The sequence below is a fragment of the Microcaecilia unicolor genome, chromosome 6, assembly GCF_901765095.1.
Source record: "Microcaecilia unicolor chromosome 6, aMicUni1.1, whole genome shotgun sequence".
Classification (NCBI taxonomy): Eukaryota; Metazoa; Chordata; class Amphibia; order Gymnophiona; family Siphonopidae; genus Microcaecilia; species Microcaecilia unicolor.
Window position 1 is genome coordinate 295,232,384 of NC_044036.1, and position 23,087 is coordinate 295,255,470.

At 44.3% G+C, this 23,087-nt stretch overlaps 1 protein-coding gene across 2 annotated transcripts in view; it reads right to left on the reverse strand.

Moving 5' to 3' along the window:
* ODF2 (outer dense fiber of sperm tails 2) overlaps window positions 1-22,883 on the reverse strand; it is a 137,573-nt gene extending 114,690 nt beyond the window's left edge. Inside the window, exons 1-3 of one of the 2 annotated variants that reach the window (XM_030207923.1) lie at window positions 22,841-22,883; window positions 21,475-21,588; window positions 21,203-21,331 (exon numbers count right to left, since the gene is read on the reverse strand). In XM_030207923.1, the coding sequence (XP_030063783.1) occupies window positions 21,203-21,331; window positions 21,475-21,588; window positions 22,841-22,849 (252 nt within the window). In that variant the 5' untranslated portion in view covers window positions 22,850-22,883. Of the gene's footprint in view, window positions 1-21,202; window positions 21,335-21,474; window positions 21,589-22,840 lie in introns of both variants that reach the window. The other variant, XM_030207922.1, reaches the window with a different exon arrangement.
* Between the last annotated feature and the right edge of the window lie 204 nt (window positions 22,884-23,087).

The following is a 23,087-nucleotide window of genomic DNA, read 5'->3' on the forward strand; positions in this document are numbered from 1 at the left end:
CTGAGGTAAGGGACGCGACACCTGGTCCTGGAGGCACCCCAGCCAGTCAGGCTTTCAGGATATCCACAATGAATATTCATGAGCAAGATCTGCATGCCCTACCTCCACTGCATGAACATTCATTGAGGATATCCTAACAACCTGGCTGGATGGGGTGCCTCCAGGACCAGGCTTTGGAACCACTGCCCTAAACTGTACTGTTCTCTCAGGTTTTTGAAGCCCAAATGCATGACTCTGAATTTTTTATCATTAATTCTAAGCTGCCAAATGCCAGATCATTCCTCTAGCTTCACTGTCCTTCCTCATGTTACACACACCATCAGTAGTGTCTATCCTATTGCAGATTTTGGTATCATCCGCAAAGAGGCCAAATCTTACCATCAGCCCTTTAGCAATATTGCTTACAAAAATGTTAAAAAGAACGGGCCCAAGCAAACAAACTGGGCAACACAATAATAATGGGTGATTTTAATTACCCCAATATTGACTAGGTAAATGTAACATCGGGACACGCTAGGGAGGTAAAATTCCTTGATGAAATCAAAGACAGCTTTATGGAGCAGCTGGTACAGGAACCGACGAGAGAAGGAAAAATTCTAGACCTAGTCCTTAGTGGAGTGCATGATCTGGTGCGGGAGGTAATGGTGCTGGGGCCGCTTGATAACAGTGACCATAATATGATTGCATTTGATATTAGCTTTGAAGTAAGTATACATAGGAAATCAAATACGTTAGCGTTTAACTTTAAAAAAGGAGACTATGATAAAATGAGAAGAACGGTGAAAAGAAAACTTAGAGGAGTGACTGCGAGGGTCAAAAATTTACATCAGGCGTGGATGCTATTCAAAAACATCATCCTGGAAGCCCAGGCCAAATATATTCCGCGTATTAAAAAAAGGAGGACAGAAGACCAAACGACAGCCAGCGTGGTTAAATAGTGTGGTGATGGAAGCTATTAGAGCTAAAAGAAAATCCTTCAGAAAATGGAAGACGGAACCGACTGAAAATAATAAGAAATGGCATAAGGAATGTCAAGTCAAATGCAAAGCGCTGATAAGGAAAGCTAAGAGGGACTTTGAAAAAAAGATTGTGTTGGAGGCAAAAACACATAGTAAAAACTTTTAAGTTATATTAAACGCAGGAAGCTGGCAAAAGAATCAGTTGGACTGCTAGATGACCGAGGAGTAAAAGGGGCGATCAGGGAAGACAAAGCTGTAGTGGAGATTAAATGAATTCTTTGCTTCGGTCTTCACAGAGGAAAATTTGGGTGGGATACCGGTGCCGGAAATGGTATTCGAAGCTGACAAGTCGGAGAAACAATGAATTCTCTGTAAACCTGGAGGATATAATGGGGCAGTTCTACAAACTGAAGAGCAGCAAATCTCCTGGACCGGATGGTATTCATCCCAGAGTACTGATAGAACTGAAAAATGAGCTTGCGGGTCTATTGTTAGTAATATGTAATTTATCCTTAAAATCGAGCATGGTACCGGAAGATTGGAGGGTGGCCAATGTAACGCCGATTTTTTAAAAAGGTTCCAGAGGGGAGATCTCGTGATGCTGTGAGCTGAGAAGAAGCCATGGGCTGAAGCTCCGGAACCCCCACCCCTGATCGCCTCAATACCAGTGAGCAACAAGTCTGGGCAAATCACCTTTTTGCTTGTAAGCGTAAAATATATGGACAGATATTTAAGATGCTCACCCGGACCGATGGCGCACAACGCGGTTAAAAAAAAGAGAAAAACAAAACCGGGAGCGAAAACAAGATGGCGGACAGTGAGATGGAAACCAAAGCGGGGTTCACAGAGGCGCAATTAGCGCAAATCACAGTGGCAATTTCAAAAGCGCTTGCCCCCCGATGGGACACTCTCTCACAAAAACTAGACAACTATGCAGCAGGGCCAGACGGACTGCAAACGCGAATGGGAGATGTAGAAACCCGGGTAACAGCACTAGAAGATGACATGCGCTCGCAAGCCCCAGAGGTAACTCGACTAGAGAAGCAAATCACTGAAATGTCTGATAAACTCGAGGACCTTGAGAATCGCTCTAGGCGAAACAACATAAGAATAGTTGGGCTAGCGGAGAGTATACCTGAGACTAACCTAACAGAGTGGATTGAACAATGGCTGATGAAAGAACGCACTGTCTGATTCGAGAGGACCATTGGTAGTAGAGAGGGCCCATCGTGTAGGCCGCAAAATGGAGGATAGAACAGGCCATGCGTGGTGATCGCACGGATATTTAACTACAAGCACAAGCAAGAGATCATGCAGGGATTCAAACTGAAGAGAGACTCTGACTCATGAAAAAAAAGAATATTAATATTTCAAGATTTCTCTCAGTCTGTGCAGGAACGGAGGAGACAGTTTCATCCTTTATGTACAAAAATGATCACCAAGAAGATAAAATTTATGCTAACATACCCAGCATGCCTGCGGATATTCCATCAGGATAAATGGCACCACTTTGATAAAGTACAAGCAGCCAGAACATTTTTGAATGCCCAAGGATTATTGGCGGGCGAATGAAGAGTGGGCAGTCAGAGAGAGGCACAAGCGTTTTGGTGGTTAACTGTTAAAAACCTTAGAGGTGAGAGGAAGAAGTGGGGGTCCCTGGCATCATAAGAGATCTCAACTTCCGGATAGTCTGGAAGGCCAAAGGGGGTTCAAGAGGAGGGTAGAGGGGGGAGGGAGGGTGGCGGGGAGGGTAGGGTCAGTCAAAACAAATAGGTACGAAGCTTCTAGATAGCAAAAGATACAAGAAATAGGCGGGAAGGACACCAGTGGGAAGGAAGAGGGTAGGGAGGGAAGACAAGACACATAAGAGGAAAGGCTCACACAAGTATACCATCTATAGACTGGTTATGCCCAATAGAGTAGCAACATGGAATGTAGGAGGAATAACATCCCCCATAAAGAGATCAAAAATTCTAACAGCCCTCAGAAGGCATAAAATAGACATTGCGTGTCTACAAGAAACAAGACTGACAGAACAAGAACATAAGAAGCTAAAAAGGCAATGGGTAGAGGAGGTATATGCAGCGTTGCCCACGGGGAGGAGGGGGGTGGTAGCGGTGTTGGTGAGGAGAGGAGTACCATGCAAAATGACACTAATAGAGAGAGGGGAAAAGGGCAACTATATTTTGCTTAAAGTGTGGCTACAAGGGGTGGAGTTTCATTTGCTGGCCCTTTATGGGCCCAATGCACCAGATGTGAAGTTTTCCAAATATTTGATGAAAAGATGTATGGCAATACAGGATAGTGGGCTGATGGACCCAGGAGATTTTAATTTGATCACAGACTGTAGTATGGATTGCTCACAACAAACGTCATTGCATTATCAGGGATATAGATCAGACACATGGCAGATGTTCTCCTCAACACTGGGCTTGGTAGATGTGTGGAGCAGAGGCGTATCTGGACTCGGGCAGGAGGGGGGGCCAGGTCCAGAGGGAGGGGGCACATTTTAGCCCCCCCCCCCCGATCCCCCCCCGCCATTACCGATCCCCCCACCACCAACAACTCTCTCCACCCCCCTCCCGCCACCAACCCTCCCCCGCTGCCGTCACTTACCTTTGCTGGCGGGGGACCCCAACCCCCCACCAGCCGAGGTCCTCTCTTCCGTTGCAGGCTGCAAGTTGCAAAGCTTCCTGTTCTTCTGAGTCTGACGTCCTGCACGTACAATGCGCAGGATGTCAGACTCAGTTTAAAATTCAGAAGATATGGAAGCTTTGCAACTTGAAGCCTGCAACGGAAGAGAGGACCTCGGCTGGCGGGGGTTGGGGTCCCCGGTAAGGGGGTCCAGGCCAAAATCTGTGGGGCCCCTGTGGCCCCACGCAGTTACACCCCTGGTGTGGAGGGTCTTGCATCCGGGAGAACGACACTACACACATCGCTCCTGGGCCCATGGCACGCAAGCACCTCTAGACTATTTGCTAACGAATCGGTCTTTGTTCGCACTTATAACAGCAGTGCACATAGGCCCTGAAGAAGTTTCAGACCATGCCCCGGTGTGGGCTGACCTGGAGATGGCAAGGGATTTAGAGAAAGGAGGCCCGGGCTGGCGATACCAAACGTACTTAGCTAGAGAACCCCACGTCCTCCAGCATATGCAAACTAAATGGAAGGAATACAGAGAGAATAATTCAGAACATATAGACCAGCCAAAATTGTTCTGGGCAACCTCACAAGTTGTAATGAGAGGAGAAATTATTGCTTATGTGAGCAGAAGGAAGAAACACTTGGCGAGAAGTATTTTACAACTAGAGGACCAAGTGAAAATAGCAAAAGCGGAGTATAGTCAGCACCCCTCTGGACAATCACTAGAAAAATTAAAAGCCGCCCAGGTGGCTCTTAACACCCTGATACATGAAAAAGAAATGCATTCCATGACCTATCAGAAATATAAATTGCAGAGATATGGGAATAGGTCGGGAAAGATGATGGCAAGATTGATCAAAGGATGGGGAGGGTCCAGAGCCATAGAATCACTCAGGACAGCTAAGGGAGAGATAGTTACCGAACAGAAAAACAAATCACAGATTTATTCACAGACTATTTCACCTCTCTATATAAAAATGAGGAAGAGAAGCGGAGTACACAGGCAGAAATAAACACATATTTAGAGAGGGCTGGGCTCCCTAAGCTGACCGAACAAGAACTGGAATCCCTGAACACCCCAATGCAGCTAACAGAACTACAAATAGCGATTAAAAAATTAAAACCACAGTCAGCCCCAGAACCAGACGGGTACATGGGAGAATATTATAAGACCCTGTCGGTGGAAGCGATGGGAGCGTTGCTGGCCTACTATGAAGAGGTGGTAGAGACCGGTTCATTCCCATTGCACACGAACACGGCGCTGATAACACTGATCCCAAAGCCAGGGAAACCCAGAGAACAGGTAACGTCATACAGGCCTATCTCATTAATAAATGTAGAGGTTAAACTATTGGCTAAAATGTTGGCAGAGAGAATGGCCTTAACTTTAACTCGGTTGGTGACCCCAGAGCAGGTGGGATTTGTGAGGGGAAGGCAATCCTCGAATAACATCAGATGATTGCTGCTGGCGATGGCTCACTGTCAGGTGAAGAAGGAACCTGCCCTAGTAGTGAGCTTAGACGCTAAGAAGGCATTTGACAGGGCCGCCTGGCTATACCTTTTCCAAGTATTGGAATACATGGGGTACCGAGGATGGAGCTTGGAAGTAGTAAGGACACTCTATAGAGACCCCTTAGCAGCGCTGTTAGTAAACGGAACGAGAGGTCCTGTGTTCCAGATAGCTAAAGGCACAAGGCAGGGTTGCCCGTTGTCACCTATTCTATTCACCCTAGCCTTGGAGCCCCTGCTACGCACCATAATGTTGAGAAATGAGGTGAAGGGAGTGACAATGGGAACAGAAAGGGTCAAAATTTTAGCACATGCAGATCATTTACTCTTGGTGTTACAAGACCCTGCCCGCTCTCTTCAAAACATGTTGAATTGCATAGGGACTTATGGACAATTTTCAGGCTTTAAACTGAACTACAGCAAGTCTCAGGTGTTGCCAGTGCAGCTCTCTGTGAAGGGGACATGACATGGACCCTTTCCCCTCAAAATGGGCTACAGACTCTCTCAGGTATCTGGGGGTGCATATAACAGCAGACTTGGGGAAACTATATGAAAGGAATGTGAAGATCCTGATGTCGGATACGAAGCCAAAATTGGAGGCCTGGGGGACATTACCGATTTCATTGTTGGTGAGAATAGCACTGTACAACATGTTTATCATACCCAAATGGCTATATATCTTCCAAACGATGCCTCTGTACCTAACTAAAGTGGACGAAAGACAACAGAATAGACTGTTAAACGCGTTTCAATGGAAAGGGAGAAAAGCTCGCTTGTCAATGTTGATGATGAACACCCCGGTTGAATATGGAGGACTAGGTTTGCTGAGTTTACGTCGTGTAACAGTTGCAAGTGGAATGAGGCACATTAATGACTGGCACCGGCAAACTTCAGACTACTCCAATACAAGTTTGGAAGTGCAGATGTCGCCAAATGTGAATCTTGGATGCCTACTGCACCTTACTAGTAGCTTGATCCCTATGGAATTACAAATGACAAATTGTACCAGCGGCAAAAGCAACATGGCACTGGATATGCAGGCTGCATAATTTCTCATCACGGGTGACTCCCTTTCTAACAATATGTGGTAACCCAGAGTTTCCTGAAGGTAATATATATCCAGCTTTTGAGCGGTGGAGGAGACAAGGCCTCACATATCTCATGCATGTGGTATCCGACGAAGGGAAAATAAAACCATTTGCAGAACTGCAAACAGATTACAATATCCCCAGGAGAGACCTTTGGCATTATTGGCAGTTGGCACATTATGTCAGGAGCCTCCCGTGGACGTCCTTGACAGAGGATGTGAGGGAGGAACTCTCAGCAGCATACTCTTTTGAAGCACAGCAGAAGTACCACTAACCTTCCATCACCGACATATAAGAGATGCAGCCTCAGAATTGGATTACAAAAAATTAGCGGAACGCTGGGCAATAGATCTTCACATGCTAGTTACAGCAGACTATTTGAAGACATTTATTCTGAACATACGTAAAAGATCAAAATTTGCGGGACATTGAGAGCTTTGGTATAAATTTGCGCTGCGTATGTACATTTCTCCTCGCAGAGCGTTTCACATGGGAATATCATCATGGGGAGAATGCCCCAAGTGTGGACAGGAAGGTGTGATGCTAGGCCATATGTTTTGGAGATGTGCAAAGATAAGGAGACTCTGGAGGACTGTATTGTCACAGGTTTCCGCTTGGTGGGAAACCAGGTGGTATTATGATGTACTTCTTCTATTTGGTCAACCTAAACTAGAACCTTTGGCTCCAAAAGGCTATAAGAACTTTGCGAACAAGACGACTTTGGCAGTGATGCCGGGTGGACGGCAAGAAGCAGTCCAACAATTCAACAATGGCGAGCAAAGCTGATAATCTTGATACGAATAGAGTGTGTGGACATATGAGACGACTTCGGACAGGGGGGTAGAGTTTCAAGACTGTTGGGGGCCTTTCTGGAATACGATGTCTCCAGGTGTAAGAAGCAGACTCTTAAACATTTGACTGACCCTAATAGAGGAAGGGAGGGGGAAAAAGGGGGGGGTAAGGGGAAAAGACAGAACAGTTGGTTATATTGGATGAATGTACATAGTATGTGATACAAAGAAATGAGGCCACTGAAATAATGTACATTGTTTAATGTTCTGAATAAAAATGGTATAAACATAAAAAAGGTTCCAGAGGAGATCCGGGAAATTATAGACCGATGAGTCTGACGTCGGTGCCAGGCAAAATGGTAGAGACTATTAAGAACAAAATTACAGAGCATATTCAAAAGCATGGATTGAGACAAAGTCAACATGGATTTAGTGAAGGGAAATCTTGCCTCACCAATCTACTACATTTCTTTGAAGGGGTGAACATGTGGATAAAGGGGAGCCGGTTGATAGTGTATCTGAATTTTCAGAAGGCGTTTCACAAAGTACTTCATGAAAGACTCCAGAGGAAATTGGAGAGTCATGGGATAGGAGGTAGTGTTCTATTGTGGATTAAAAACTGGTTAAAAGATAGAAAACAGAGAGTAGGGTTAAATGGACAGTATTCTCAATGGAGAAGGGTAGTTAGTGGGGTTCCCCAGGGGTCTGTGCTGGGACCACTGCTTTTTAACATATTTATAAATGACCTAGAGATGGGAGTAACTAGTGAGGTAATTAAATTTGGTGATGACACAAAGTTATTCAAAGTCGTTAAATCGCAAGAGGATTGTGAAAAATTACAAGAGGATCTTACGAGACTGGGAGACTGCATGTCTAAATGGCAGATGACGTTTAATGTGAGCAAGTGCAAAGTGATGGATGTGAGAAAGAGGAACCCGAATTATAGCTACGTCATGTAAGGTTCCACGTTAGGAGTCACGGACCAAGAAAGGGATCTAGGTGTCGTCGTTGATGATACGTTGAAACCTTCTGCTCAGTGTGCTGCTGCAGCTAAGAAAGCAAATAGAATGTTAGGTATTATTAGGAAAGGAATGGAAAACAAAAATGAGGATGTTATAATGCCTTTGTATCGCTCCATGGTGCGACCGTACCTCGAATATTGTGCTCAATTCTGGTCACCGCATCTCAAAAAAAGATACAGTGGAATTAGAAAAGGTGCAGAGAAGGGTGACGAAAATGATAAAGAGGATGGGATGACTTCCCTATGAGGAAAGGCTAAAGCGGCTAGGGCTCTTCAGCTTGGAGAAAAGGCGGCTGAGGGGAGATATGATAGAGGTCTATAAAATAATGAGTGGAGGTGAACAGGTAGATGTGAAGCATCTGTTCACGCTTTCCAAAAATACTGGGACTAGGGGGGCATGCGATGAAGCTACAATGTAGTAAATTTAAAATGAATTGGAGAAAATGTTTCTTCACTCAACGTGTAATTAAACTCTGGAATTCATTGCCAGAGAATGTGGTAAAGTCAGTTAGCTTAGCAGCGTTTAAAAAAGGTTTGGACGGCTTCCTAAAGGAAAAGTCCATAGACCGTTATTAAATGAACTTGGGGAAAATCCATTATTTCTGGGATAAGCAGTATAAAATGTTTTGTACATTTTGGGGATCTTGCCGGGTATTTGTGACCTGGATTGGCCACTGTTGGAAACAGGATGCTGGGCTCGATGGACCTTTGGTCTTTCCCAGTATGGCAATACTTATGTACTTATGTACTACTGGTAGCATCCTTTTCCTCAGAATGAGTTCCATTTACCATTACACTGTCACCTTCCACTCAACCAGCTCCTAACCCAGTCAGTCACTTTAGAGCCCATACCAAGGGCACTCAATTTATTAGTCACCCATGCAGAACCGTGTTAAAGGCTTTGCTAAAATCAAAATATATCCAGTGCTCTCTCTCAATCCAACTCTCTGGTCACCCAGTCAAAGAAATTAATCAGATTTATCTAACAAGATCTGCCTTTAGTGAAACCATGTTGCCTAGGGTCCTATAATTCACTGGATTCCAAAAACTTTACTATTATCCGTTTTAAAAAGAATTTCTATTAAATTTACTTACCACAAAAGTGAGACTTACTGGCCTGTATTTCACAACCTCATTTTTACTTCTGCTTTTGTGAAGGAACCACATATGCTCTTCTCCAGTCCTGTGGGACCACTCCCAACTCTAGAGAACCACTGAAAAGGTCATCCCAGTGGAGCCGCTAGAACTTCCCTAAGTTCCTTCAGTATCCTCGGACATATGCCATCCGGACCCATCGCTTTGTCCACCTTTAGCTAGGCTCCTCACAAACACAGTCCTATGAAAATTGGTCAGGGACTACCACCTCCTACTTGTGTTTGTCTTCTGCAATCCTGCTCATGGATGCCAGATGATCACCTACTATAACATCAGAAACACTGTCCCCATTAGTAAGCATTAAGTCAGATATGGCCCCATCCCACGTGGGTTCTATTACCAACTGCTGGAATAGTTCCCCCTGGACAGAATCCAAGATCGCCCTGCTTCTAGAAGACCCAGCAATAGCAATACCCCAATCAACACCTGGCACATTAAAATCAGCTATTAGTACTAATTCCCCTTTCACAGATGTATTTTGAATGTCTTCAATTAAATCTCTGTCTATGGGGATGGAAGAGAAAATGAGATGGTGGTCTTTTCCGAGCTACTTAGTCAAAGATATAGGCTTTAAAGAGGGATTGTTGGCTAAGTGGGCTGAATATAAAACTACCAACGAATATTCCGTTGAGAGTGCCTCCTCTTACTGGGAAGCAGCCAAGGCTGTCATGAGAGGAGAAATGATCAGCTATGTCAATCACTTTAAAAAAGCTAGGGATAAAGAAATTTTGAGATTAGAGGCCCAGATCCGTACCTTACGGAAAAGACTTGGTGAAACTCCATACTAGGAAGGAGCTCCTAGGGGCACAGGTGACTCTAAACACGTTGATCCATGAACGTGAGGTGAAATCACAAACCTACTATAAATTTCAATTATACAAATTTGGGGGCAAGGGTGCATAAGTACATAAGTACATAAGTAGTGCCATACTGGGAAAGACCAAAGGTCCATCTAGCCCAGCATCCTGTCACCGACAGTGGCCAATCCAGGTCAAGGGCACCTGGCACGCTCCCCAAACGTAAAAACATTCCAGACAAGTTATACCTAAAAATGAGGAATTTTTCCAGTCCATTTAATAGCGGTCTATGGACTTGTCCTTTAGGAATCTATCTAACCCCTTTTTAAACTCCGTCAAGCTAACCACCCGTACCACGTTCTCCGGCAATGAATTCCAGAGTCTAATTACACGTTGGGTGAAGAAAAATTTTCTCCGATTCGTTTTAAATTTACCACACTGTAGCTTCAACTCATGCCCTCTAGTCCTAGTATTTTTGGATAGCGTGAACAGTCGCTTCACATCCACCCGATCCATTCCACTCATTATTTTATACACTTCTATCATATCTCCCCTCAGCCGTCTCTTCTCCAAGCTGAAAAGCCCTAGCCTTCTCAGCCTCTCTTCATAGGAAAGCTCGGAAACAGGCTACTCGCATAGTAGCAGCCTTGAAAGATCAGACAGGTAAACTATGCCATTCAGACGCTGAAATCCGAGATATTTTTCAAAACTTTTACCAGCAATTATATGCAGAAAGGGACGATTCAGGCCTTGACAGTACTTTATATTTGGACAATCTGGATTCTCCGAGACTGACTGATGGGGAGAGAGACCAGCTCAATGCCCCTATATCTATTGATGAGGTGGGATGGGCCATTGGAAGTAGTCAATCAGGGAAAACACCTGGACCGGATGGTTTGAAGATAGAGTTTTATAAATTGATGGGAGAGACCATTCTGCCACCAATGGTGGAAGCCTATAATGAATGGGTGGAGAAAGGGTCACTGCCAGACCAACTGAATATAGCTTGTATCATATTAATCCCGAAGCCCAAGAGAGATGTGACTTTACCTGAGTCTTATAGACCCATATCACTATTAAACTGTGAAGTTAAAATTTTTGCAAAGATACTGGCAAACAGAATGAGTCGGGTGTTGCCAAGACTGGTGCATGAAGCACAGGTGGGCTTTGTTAAAGGCCGAGCTGTATCTAAGAATCTCAGGCGGATTCTACTCTCTTTGGAACAGATTGGTAGGGCAAATAGATCAGCACTCATAGTAAGCTTTGACGCAGAAAAGGCCTTTGACCGTGTGAAATGGGAGTTTCTGTTCACAGTAATGGGAAAATATGGATTCGACGGATGGTTTTTGGGAGCGGTTAAATCTCTTTACACCTCACCAAAAGCGAGAGTGATGGTGAACGGTAATTGTTCAGAAAATGTGGGGATAGAGAGAGGAACTCGTCAAGGTTGCCCCTTGTCACCGTTATTGTTTGCATTGTATTTGGACCCACTGATAAGAGAGGTATATTCTAATGCAGAAATTCATGGTGTAACCTTGGGTACTGGGAAATTCAAATTGGCAGCCTTTGCTGATGACTTATTAGTTGTGATCACGAGACCAGAGACATCGTTGCCAGCTCTATTAGAAGCATTTCAGGAATTTGGGGATTTCTCTGGTCTCAAGTTAAATCTGGAAAAGTCAGAGGCACTGGCTGCTGATGAAGAGATGAATAGAAATTTGCCAGGGATCTTCCCGTTGCGGTGGGCAAGGGGACACGTCCACTATTTAGGAATCTTGCTATCAACGAAGACTAGGGACCTTTATAAACTTAATGTACAACAACTTCTGGCGCAAACCAAACAGCAGCTGGAAAAATGGGAAGCATTGCCACTCTCTTTGATAGGTCGTTTGGGGCTTATAAGTACATAAGTACATAAGTAGTGCCATACTGGGAAAGACCAAAGGTCCATCTAGCCCAGCATCCTGTCACCGACAGTGGCCAATCCAGGTCAAGGGCACCTGGCACGCTCCCCAAACATAAAAACATTCCAGACAAGTTATACCTAAAAATGCAGAATTTTTCCAAGTCCATTTAATAGCGGTCTATGGACTTGTCCTTTAGGAATCTATCTAACCCCTTTTTAAACTCCGTCAAGCTAACCGTCAAGCTAATACGTATGGTCATTCTTCCTCGCTGGCTATACGTCATGCAAACCCTTCCCCTTAGGCTGTTGAACAAAGATCTGACAAAGTTCTACAGACTGGTAATGAGATTTTGCTGGGCGAACAAAAAGGCGAAAATGAAATTCCAGCTGCTATGGGGGGGCTGGTCACAGGGGGGACTAGACTTGCCTAATGTGAAACTATATAATATGGCATGTTTACTGAGACATATTAGAGATTGGCTTTTTGAATCAAACAAATACACCCCCCTAGAGATGGAAGAGGCATTCTATGCTCCCTATCGCTTGGTGTCATTGTTGCAAGTGGAGAGATCTTTGATCCCTAGATATCTAAGTCGAAGTTTGTTGTTGACGCCGCTGCATGAGGCGTGGCAGTTCTTGGGAAAATGTCTGAAAGTGGATACTGGCGTCACGGAATTAATGACCATTTGGGGGAACCCTAAGTTTGTGCCAGGCTTGGAGAATCCAGTATTTAAAAAATGGGAGGAAAGAGGAATAATGTATTTGGAAGACATAATGGGAGTTGAGGGACAGATAAAACCACGAGAGCAAATACTGGGTAATGAGCCGATGCAATGGGGGGACACTTTTGCTTATTGCCAGCTGAAACATTTTATACATTCTTTAGATGGGGAGAAATTGAGACAAAAGTCAGGGTCCAAGTTGAAAGAATTCTTTGAGGAAATTTCAGATACTGAACCATCTGTCTCTGAAGTGTATAAGGCATTAGGGTCAGTGGGGATGAATAGAGACTTGAAAACAGTTAAAGAACGGTGGGAGAAAGATTTGGGAATAGTCCTCCCCAACTGGGACATTAACAGACAAGTGAAGGGTATTGCAAACTTAGTTAGTGGAGCCCAATATCGGGAATGTGCATTTCGAGTACTTCATAGAGCCTACTTCACACAAGTACAACTAGCAAAATTTGGGGGGGAACACAAAATTCAATATGCTTGCGATGTAAAATCGCAGAAAACACATTCTATCACGCATTTTGAAGCTGTGAAGCCATACAGGGCTTCTGGTCCAGAGTGGCCACCTATCTGTCAAACCTGCTGTCTTGTGAAATAATAGGAACCCCCTCACAGATGTTACTGGATATATATGGGTCATTTAGAGGAAATACCTCAGAGGAAACATTATTTTTTCGTAAGGGGTGTCTTCTGGCAAAGAAATGTATACTTCAAAACTGGACTTCAGAGGCTGTACCAGAATTTTGGCACTGGCGGAATATGGTGCACCAGCTGCTGATGTGGGAGGCAAGAGAAGCCAGGGGATCCCCAAAACGAAAGAATCAGTTTTTGAAGGTCTGGGGAAAATATATAGATACCCTATCAGCTAAGGGTAAGAGTTTTGTGCTTAATGTGCTGTAGACACTATATTGAAGTTGTAGGTGGGTCAGTTCCTCTTTAGGATGATTGTGAGTTTTCCGTGGGGAGGGAGAGAATAGGAGGGTTAACAGAGGGGGGGGGATTTTTTTGGGGGGTGGGGGGAACAGGGAAAGGGGGGGGGGGGTTGGAGAAACGGAATAAAAAAGTGAAAGCAGTAGGCCCGAACTGTTTGATGTTTGATTAGAAGGGAATTTCATGACTGGTTGTACATATTGAATATTTGATGTTGACAAAAGTGTACACTGTTTTCAATAAAAAACCGTTGAAACATAAATCTCTGTCCATTTCTTCTGTCTGTGAAGGAGGCCTGTATAGCACACTAATGTAAATATATTTGCCATTCCTTCTTTCCAGATTGACCCACGGTGCCTTTTCCTTACGCTGTAGGCCCAGCAATTGGGTGGCTTTAATATGATCTTTAACATATAATGCCACTCCTCTCCCTTTCTTTCCTGAACAGATTATAGCCTGGTATAACTATATCCCAGTCACGGATATCTGTGAACTGTGTCTCTGATCGCCACTAAATCCAAATCAGCTTCTTCTCATCATAGCCTTGAGATCTAAAACCTTATTTCCCATGCTCCAGACATTACCCCTTTTTCCCCATTTGTGTAGAGGTATTTAATACTTCACTTACCTGAGGGCTTTGATCACCCTGCTCCAACAATTCTAGTTTAAAGCTCTCTTTTAGGTAGGTTAGCCAGTCTAACATTTGACTTTATAACTGAGTTGAGAACCCTTGCTCTACAGACACACCAATCTAGTTTGGTTTTCAAGATATTCACAATGGGAATATGCATAAGACGTTTGCATACACTGCGCCTTCATTGTATGCAAATTTATCTCATGCATATTCATTGTGGATGTATCTTGAAAACCTGACTGGCTAGGTATGTCTTCAGAATTGGTGTGAGAAGCACTCACAACCGCAATTCATGCAGCTGTAGAAAAGTGTGCAACTCCCAGGCAGTACAGGACAAGTGTTCTATGGAGCACCAATTCAGGTCACAACCCCACCCACAATTTGGGAAGCTCTGCTTTAGAGAGCAATCAAGGCCTTTTCATGGGCCATAAGAAAGAACAAGTTAGTAGAGGTAGGCCATGACCAGATGTGTCAAATGTAACAGAGTAATTATTTTATTTCAAGGAACAAGTAAAAAAAAATTAATTACAATGTTTCTGCTGTGCAAGCTTATTTCCATTCATTCAAAGGACCCTCCCAAACACCCTCCCACCTCAGTGCCCCCTCATATCAGCTCTCTTCTAGCCAGCCATCCCACCTCCTAACCTCAACTCACCCAGGAGTCCTGGGGGCAGGATCAAGTCCCACTCGCTCCTGACCTAGTGGTTTCAAGCTGTTATATAATGAGGAAAAAACCCTTATAAGGCACCTTGAACTCCCTAAAAGTAGTACTGCAAGACTGTCACTAGGGGTCAGTGGCACCATTTTAAAGGCAGCTCTAGAACAGGGGTTCTCAACCCAGTACTCAGGACACACCCAGCCAGTCAGGCTTTCAGGACACCCATATAAAATATGAACGAGAAAAACATGCACGTACTGTTGTCTTGGCATGCAAATTTATCTCATGCATATTCAGTGTGGATATTTTGAAACCTGGCTGGCTGGGTGTGTCCTGGGGACTGGGTTGAGAACCCTTCTACCCCCAGGTCCAACATCTCTCCCTTCCCCCATTATCTGCCATGTCACCCAATCTGGCAGGGGGGAGGGGGAGGAGGAGAAGGAGGAGAGAGAGAGAAAACAAAAAATCTCCCCCCTCTCATCTACCTATAAACACATCTTTTTCCTCCACAGATAGCCAGCACCAGTAGCATTTATTACAAGGTTGCCTGCAGTGGCCCCAAAGCCTTCCTTTTGCTGTGTCCAACCCTGCCCCCCCCCCCCCCCCACCGTCGTAATTTAACTTCTTGTTACTGCAGGGGCTGAAAACAGCAGTAGCATTTCATACAAGGCTGCCTGCACTGGCCCCAAAGTCTTCCTTTTGCTGTGTCCAGCCCCCACCCACAAAAAAAAAACAGCAGAGGGAGGTTTTGGGACTGGTACAGGCAGAGGTTGTGTAAAATGCTACTACTGCCAGCAACCTTGAGGGGGGGAGAGCTGAGAGACGAGAGATATTGGACCTGGAGGTGGACGGGAGAAGGCTGAATTAGATATGCTGGACACATGGGGTGTGGGAGGGGGAAGAGATCCTGCCTCTAGACAAAAGACGGAGTTGGCTGCTACAGGAGAGCTGGTGAGGTAGGCTTTCAGCACCCTTGAGGCCTGGTACCCTGAGCCAGTGCCTCACCTGGTCTATGTCTTGAGCCAGCTCTGACTAGGCCTGGTTCTTTTTATAAATGACCTGTAAAAGGAACAGTGAGTGAGGTGATCAAATTTGAATATGACACAAAATGAGTTAAAAGTTATTAAATCACAAAAGATTGTGAGAATTTGAAAGAGCACCTTAAAAGATTGGGGAACTACATATCTAAATAGCAGATAAAATTAAAATGTATACAGGTGCAAAGTGATGCACACAGGACAGCATAGGTGTCAGAACAGGGAAGAGGGAGCACATGGCCCTGGACCACCAAATGTTTCCTACTGGCTGTCCCCATTCTCTTATCCCCTCAAACCTCAGTCACCAACACAGTTCCTCCAGCACAATTACGACAGTGTTAGCAGCAAAAGAGCCACCTTCAGGAGCCATGCAGCCTCAGCATTCAGGTGCTCTGCAAGACTCTGCTAGCCCTATCCTCTGAGATACACACTTCCTGCTGTTGTGGGGGCTGGGCTGGCAGAGCCTTTGCAAAAGGCCTGAATGCTGAGGTTCTGTGCCCCTTGTAGCAGCCCTTTTATTACCAACACTGACATGACTACCCTGGAGGAGCTGCAATGGGGACAGAGATTTCAAGAAAGCACAGAAGAGGGGAAGATGAAAGAATATGTCAGGGAGAGAGGTGGAAATACTAGGCCATGGGGGGGGGGGGGGGAGGAAAAGATGGGACTAATGCATGGCTGGGGACGGATGCAAGGCAGGAGATGGAAAAATGGGACAAGATATAAGAGTGCAGGGCTCAAAGAACACAAGAAGTGGGGATAGGGATTGGAGAAGAGTTAATTCTAGGCCTGGGAAAAGAGTTGGGGTTGGGGCAAAGCTTGCTCTCCCCCCCCCCCCCCCCCAAAAAAAAAAAAAAAAAGAAAAAGGTGTTCCTTTGTAAAGACCAACTGAAGTTTGGTTTGCCCAAAATTCATATTTGGGCTTTTCAGTTTCTGCCAAAAATGCACTGAACCGTTATGCTGGGTCTCCCAGCTTGCTCTCCCTCCTCCCTTGAATAGAATGAGCCCCTTTCCTGGAACCACCCCATAGGTTCCCTCCTGGGCCTACCATACATCCCCCAATGGTCTGGCAACTAGAATGCAGCCACTCTTGTCTGTGCCAGTTGCAGTCTCAAAATGGCTGCCACGACAGCCAATCTGGCAGAGATACAGTATAGGCAGGTGCAACCGGGAATCGTTCCTGCCCCAACTAGCCACTTGACTACCAGGGAATGTATGGTAGGCCAAGGGGGGAAGGGAATGTATGGTAGGCCAAGGGGGGAAGGGAGGAGAGCTTCTTCTGTTTGCGGGGAGAGAGAAGAAGGGAGGGATTGGGGACTGTTCTCATTTAAAGGCTGGATCTGGCCCTAGTGGCCAATTTCATTGCAAATTTTGATCACCCTCTATTCCATTGCACCTGGCAGAGAAAAATAATCCTAACTAAGTACATAATGCTGGGTTCCATTCTGAGAAGTCAGCACTAAGGAAAACACATTGAAATACTCAGGTTAGTGTATGACAACATCAGAAAAGAAAATAGAATTTTAGGAATTATCTAGAAAGGAATGGAGAATATGATCATGCCTCTGTATTTCTCTTTGGTGTAACTGCATCTTCAGTACTATGTGCAGTTCTGGTTGTCTCGTCTCAAAAAAAAAAGATATAACAGAACTAGAAAGTTTACAAAAAAGGCAACACTGCCTCCATCCTTTCCATGCATCTGCTCCATGTCTTACAACCGATCCACTCCCCAACAACTCTTAATGTCCTGTTCCACCTCTCCTTCCAGTATTTCCCCCTTACCCTTGCATCTAGCTTTATCATCATGCTGATGGTTCCATTTAAGCATGTGCAGTCTGTGGCTTGTGCCCCTCCAGAAAGATGAGAGGCAGGCTCGCACACCCATATGACCACCTACCTATAGGCTACCTGGAGAAAGCACACCGCCACCACACTAGCATAGTGTTACGTGCTCTCTCACACCCTCTGTCTTGATTTTGTGCCCATGGGCAAGAGTTAGGTACACTCACAACTCATCATTCAGACATTAGAAGGGAAGGGTAGAGGTTTCTACTGTATATTCCAATGGACAACAGCATCTACTGCTGCCTCTGAAGTTTGTCTTGGGGAACCTACTGTTTAAAACAGACACCAGGTGTGAAAAAAAAAAAAGAAAGAGACTTATACAGGCCAGAACAATTAGCTTCCTGGGCTAGATCCAACCCACGGGTTATAGTTATGGTATAGGTAGTAAGATATGTAGTGGTGTAAGTGGGTTCATGGATTCAGTATTGCAAGTGATCTCCGCTAAGAAGGAAAGCAGAGAAAAAAAATCAGTTACTGTTGGTTATATTTAATTTTATTATTTGATAGACTATACTTCCTCATTTTCAATAACCTGGTAGAACCAGATCAAAATCATCATCAGCATACTAATGGGGGGGGGGGGGGGTAATCTTATAAATAAAAAAAATAAAAAATCAATGGCAGATAAAGACCATTTGACCTATCCAGTCTGAACATCTATACCAAATAGCTCTACAAAACTCTCCCTCTCCTGTGCTTGTCCTGTGAGGATTACATTAGAATTCAAGAAAGCATCTTCACCACCTCCACTGGGAAGCCATGCTACCCATCCACACCCTTTCCATAAAGAAACATTTCCTTAGATTATTCCTGATTCTATCCCTTTCACTCTCATCCTATGCCTCTCATTCCTATGCATTTATACCATGGAGGTACTTAAATGTTTCTATCAGATCTCCCCCAGGGTCAAACAAATAGTAGACAGACTAGGCAGTCACCTAGGGCACTAGTTTCTCAGTAGCATCAAAGACCAATTGTAGTCAGTGCAAAACAACAGATCCTGACAACTACACGAATGTAAAAAACCCTGCAATGCATTACCTGCAGGAAGAGTGGGAAGTTTTCAAATAGCCCACTTACTAGGGTAAATAGCTAAAATTGCTCTCTGTGTATGTGTGAGATATATACAAACAACAAAGTTCAATATTTAAAAACATTGATATCTTAGGGGAGCAGATTAGAAGTCTAAAAGTTAATGGGTGGAAGGGATAAGGCTATAGGTTCACCTAGGGTACCTAACACTTGGTATTAACCCTGATCTCTCCTCTTTTGCCTTTCCTCCAAGTATATATATTTATATCTTTAAGTCTATCCCCATATGCTTTATAAAGAAGATCACTAACCATTTTAGTAGCTGCCCTCTAGACCAACTCCATTCTTTTTATATTCTTTTGAAGGTGTGGTCTCTCAAATTGTAAACAATACTCCAAATGAGGTCTCACCAGATACAGAGACACCATCACCTGCTTTTTCCTGCTGGCCATTCCCCTCCCTATGCACCCAAGCATCTTTCTGTCTTTTGCTGTTGCCTTTTCTATTTATTTGGTCACTTTATTATCAGATATGATCACTCCCAAGTCCTGCTCCTCTTTCATGCACAGAAGTACTTCACCCTTGTAGGGAGAGAGACATTTGCAGAAAAGATCAGGCAATGATTCACAGAGCTACCTTTAATTAGGATCTTCCACAGCGCTACATTACTGAAAGCACCTTGCTTACCTTCCAGCGTGATGAGAATTAAACCACCTTACTTAAACCAGAGAGAGCGAGAGCGAAACATAGACAGAAAGAAACACCTTTTTGTGTAACATTAATCAATAAATCAAAGCCCCACACCAAAGAGAGCAGAGCTTCGGACTCAAGACAGTGACAGAAACAAAGTGATCACCACTTCAGGGACCAGGGAATACTCCTGGTCATGGGACTCCCTCCAACTGATTATGTATGTAAATTAATGTCTACATTTGTTCTACTAAATCAAGCTCATCTCATACTTCACTGTGTATGTGCAAGTTATTAGTTTTGCTTCTCACTAGAGTGACTTACTCGGGATGTTTATCAGTATCATTGCTGGTTACTATCATTTGTTTTATTTTCTCTCTTACCACTCTCTACACTGCAAATTGAGAATGAAGCATATATTCAAATATATGTTTACAAAGTTGCAACTCAAAAAAACATCACCTACACAGGTGTTCCAAAGGTGAATAGGAAAAGCAGAGGTGAATTGGCAATTATGCATATATTTCATAAAATACACGCATATGCACCAACTACCAGCACACACACAAAATAACTCCTCCTTGAAGCAAGTATAACTTTATGTGGGAGCTTTTGGGTAGGCTACTTTATAATGGCACATGGGTACATATATTGTATGAACTCGTTACTCTCCTAACTAGAGGACTATTTTTATGTCATCCACGTTGAACCTTTAGGATAATTGTGGAGTAGAACAGAAATAGACTAGAATAGAATACTGCCTTTATAAAACAAGCACAGCATATGTATCTTGACAGCTTAGGTGCCATGTTATAAACATAACCTTTTACATGGCCAGGAAAGCCAGGAGTCTCTCAGCTTTTTAAGAAAAGTTGTTTCCGAAACTTAATAGAAGAAAAATGATTTTTTATATTCCTATCCATAGGATTTTTGAAAGATCACCCTTCATTACCATCCTGTTCTGAATGGTCAGCATTAGAACTGATCAGAACCCAGCTTCTCCAACCTGCTTAAAAAGCTGAGTTCGCTCAACTGTGCAACCCTGAGACACCAATTGTGGACTCTGCTGCCTAGAAAGCAGTTAAAAGCTCAGGATTACCTGGTGGACTACAGGCACATGAACTACCTTGCCATGTCTGCCCGGCCAGCCTAGTTTGCTACAGGAAACAAGATGTAACGACAAGCTGCAGGTCTTCAGTGCATGCATACCGCATGAAGCGGTTGCAGCCCCTCTGCGCTCCCAACTTCTGGCTGGCTGTCTGGGCTCCAGTGCAGTGATCTCCGGCACCCCCATAGACCTACTCGATCTTATGCCTAAGTAGGAAGGGGGACCTGTCGATGGCCCAATCTAGTTTTCATTTGTATTTCTATGGTATTATTCACTCAGGATGAGCCAATCAGGATCAAGGAGCATCCTCATGTAACAATATAATTCTCATGCTGCAATATGATTGGTTAAAATACTGATCACCATTGAAGTGACCAGATGAAGCAGACAATACAAATATCTACCTTGTCACATGAGTGTTCTGAACCAATCAGGTGTAAGAAAATGTTTCATATGAGTAACAATGCTCTGCGTTATGTCACAATATTGTTTCTCCCAGATGTTGAGCTGCACTGAGGCAGATAAGAGGCCAGGGCTGGAATTAGAGAGAATCGTAGCCTCGGGTGTTTGCACTGGACCACTGCTGGGAAGAAATTTGCATTTTGGTACATTATCGTAACCTTCTAAAGGAAAGTACTGAGCAGGGTAATGATATGCAGAGAACATACCTCCCATATATAAGCCTTATCCCGAGAACTTGTCTTTCCAGGAGGGATCCAGGGTGCTTTAGTTTTCACTTTCACACTCCGCCGCAGAGCTTTTGTCTCCCCCTTCATTCTATTTCTCATTGACTTAAACTGCTGAAACAGAAAAACTAAAGTGAGCCGTATCCTAAAGCTACAAAAAAATTTAAAAAAACACAAACAGGGATAGCTACAAGCATTTCTGCTTTCGTAATGTCCCATCTCAGGCAGTAACTACCAGCACTTGCAAGCCTTACCTGGCATTTTGGTGGCGATTTCTGGTTCTTTTTGATGTGAACGTGCACAGCGGTTTTTTCATTTACATGGACGTGTAAGGGGGGAGAAGGTGAGCGGTTCTTCATGCTTCTTTTCTATTGATCAGGGTGAGAAAAAGGAGAGCCTCAACATTCAAGTCTTCCCACACCTGAGAAGCTGAACCCAAAGGCTCAGGATCAGGTTATGCCAACTAAACTCTGCAGGCAAGAGTGACCTTCCTATTGCACAGCTACTTTCTCTAATCAAAGACAAAGGTGCTGCCAGTCACCACTTGTAGGTGAGTAAAGAATTGGCAAATTAAGGCCAGGGCTCTGCTAGTGTTAAGGAAAACAGCGCTTTCTCAAACCAAGTTCTCACATGCAAAATAAAGATATCAGCCTATAAGCTCTCTTTGCAAGAAATTCCCACCTGAATTTGAAAACAGAAACAAAACAGAACCCCTTTAGTGTTCTTGTAGTTGTCCACATGGTACCATGTCTGAGTTTGCATGACCATTTAAGCCATCTTGCTGCGACTTTCTTCAATGTGGTGTAACTTTTGTGGAAACAAATTACCTACAATGCACTGTTTTGACAGGTTTCGGGCTTGCAGACAGTACATAAGAAATTATAAATAAACTCATGAAGTACTATTCGGACAACTGCAAGAGGCACAACACCAGCCACAGACACTTAAGAGAACCCCTTCACTGTCTGTGTTGCCTATGTTTTCTTAGTAAGAAAAAAAAAGGGGGGGCTGAGCTCATGCCTTTTCCAAGGCAAGTTGCATACAGGAGTTATTTTCCCTATCCCTGGTGGGCTCACAGTCTAAGCTTGTACTGTGGCAATGAAGGTGTAAGTGATTTGCCTAAAGGTCACATGGAGCCACAGTGGAACTGGGCTCCCCTGGTTCTCTAACCATTAGGATAGTCCTCCTTCCCCATGTGGATCTCCTGGCCTGAATTAATGGTTTAAGTCTTATGCTCCTTGTGGAAATGCTTCAAAGCATAAGCATAGTTTGGCGCATGCAGTGTTGCAGTCCCCCCTCCCAGTACCGTGGGTGCTAATGCTGAATTAGTTCCCATCCCCCCCCCCCCCCCCACTGCTAATATGATCCCCTTATCTTTGTCACCTGCCCCAATACTGTGGGTGCTAAAACTGAATTAGTTCCCCTCTCCCCACTGCCAACATGCCACCCTTATCACCAACCCTCCCCCCCATACTGCTGGTGCTAATGCTGAATGGATCCCCCCCCCCCCCCCCCCACTGCCAATACAACACTTATCCTTTGTCCAACCCCCCCCCCCCCAATGGACCGACGCTGCAAAGGCAGATATTAAACACCTCCTAGAGGGGTCCTACATCTTACAATACTCATCTGAGACCGCACGCAGCGCAGTAAACGGAAAAACCGATTGTCCCCGGGCCCGGCATTACTAATCTGACAGACTTCAATGCCTTCCTCCGTCCCAACCTGAGCTGCTATTTCCTCTTTCTATTCGTTACAAAGGAAAGACATTTTTTTAATAATAGTCTTCTCATGGTTGTGCGTCTCCTTCCTTGCTGCCACTCTAGCACAGCGAGTAAGTTTGAAACCAAGGCGGTATAATAGAACC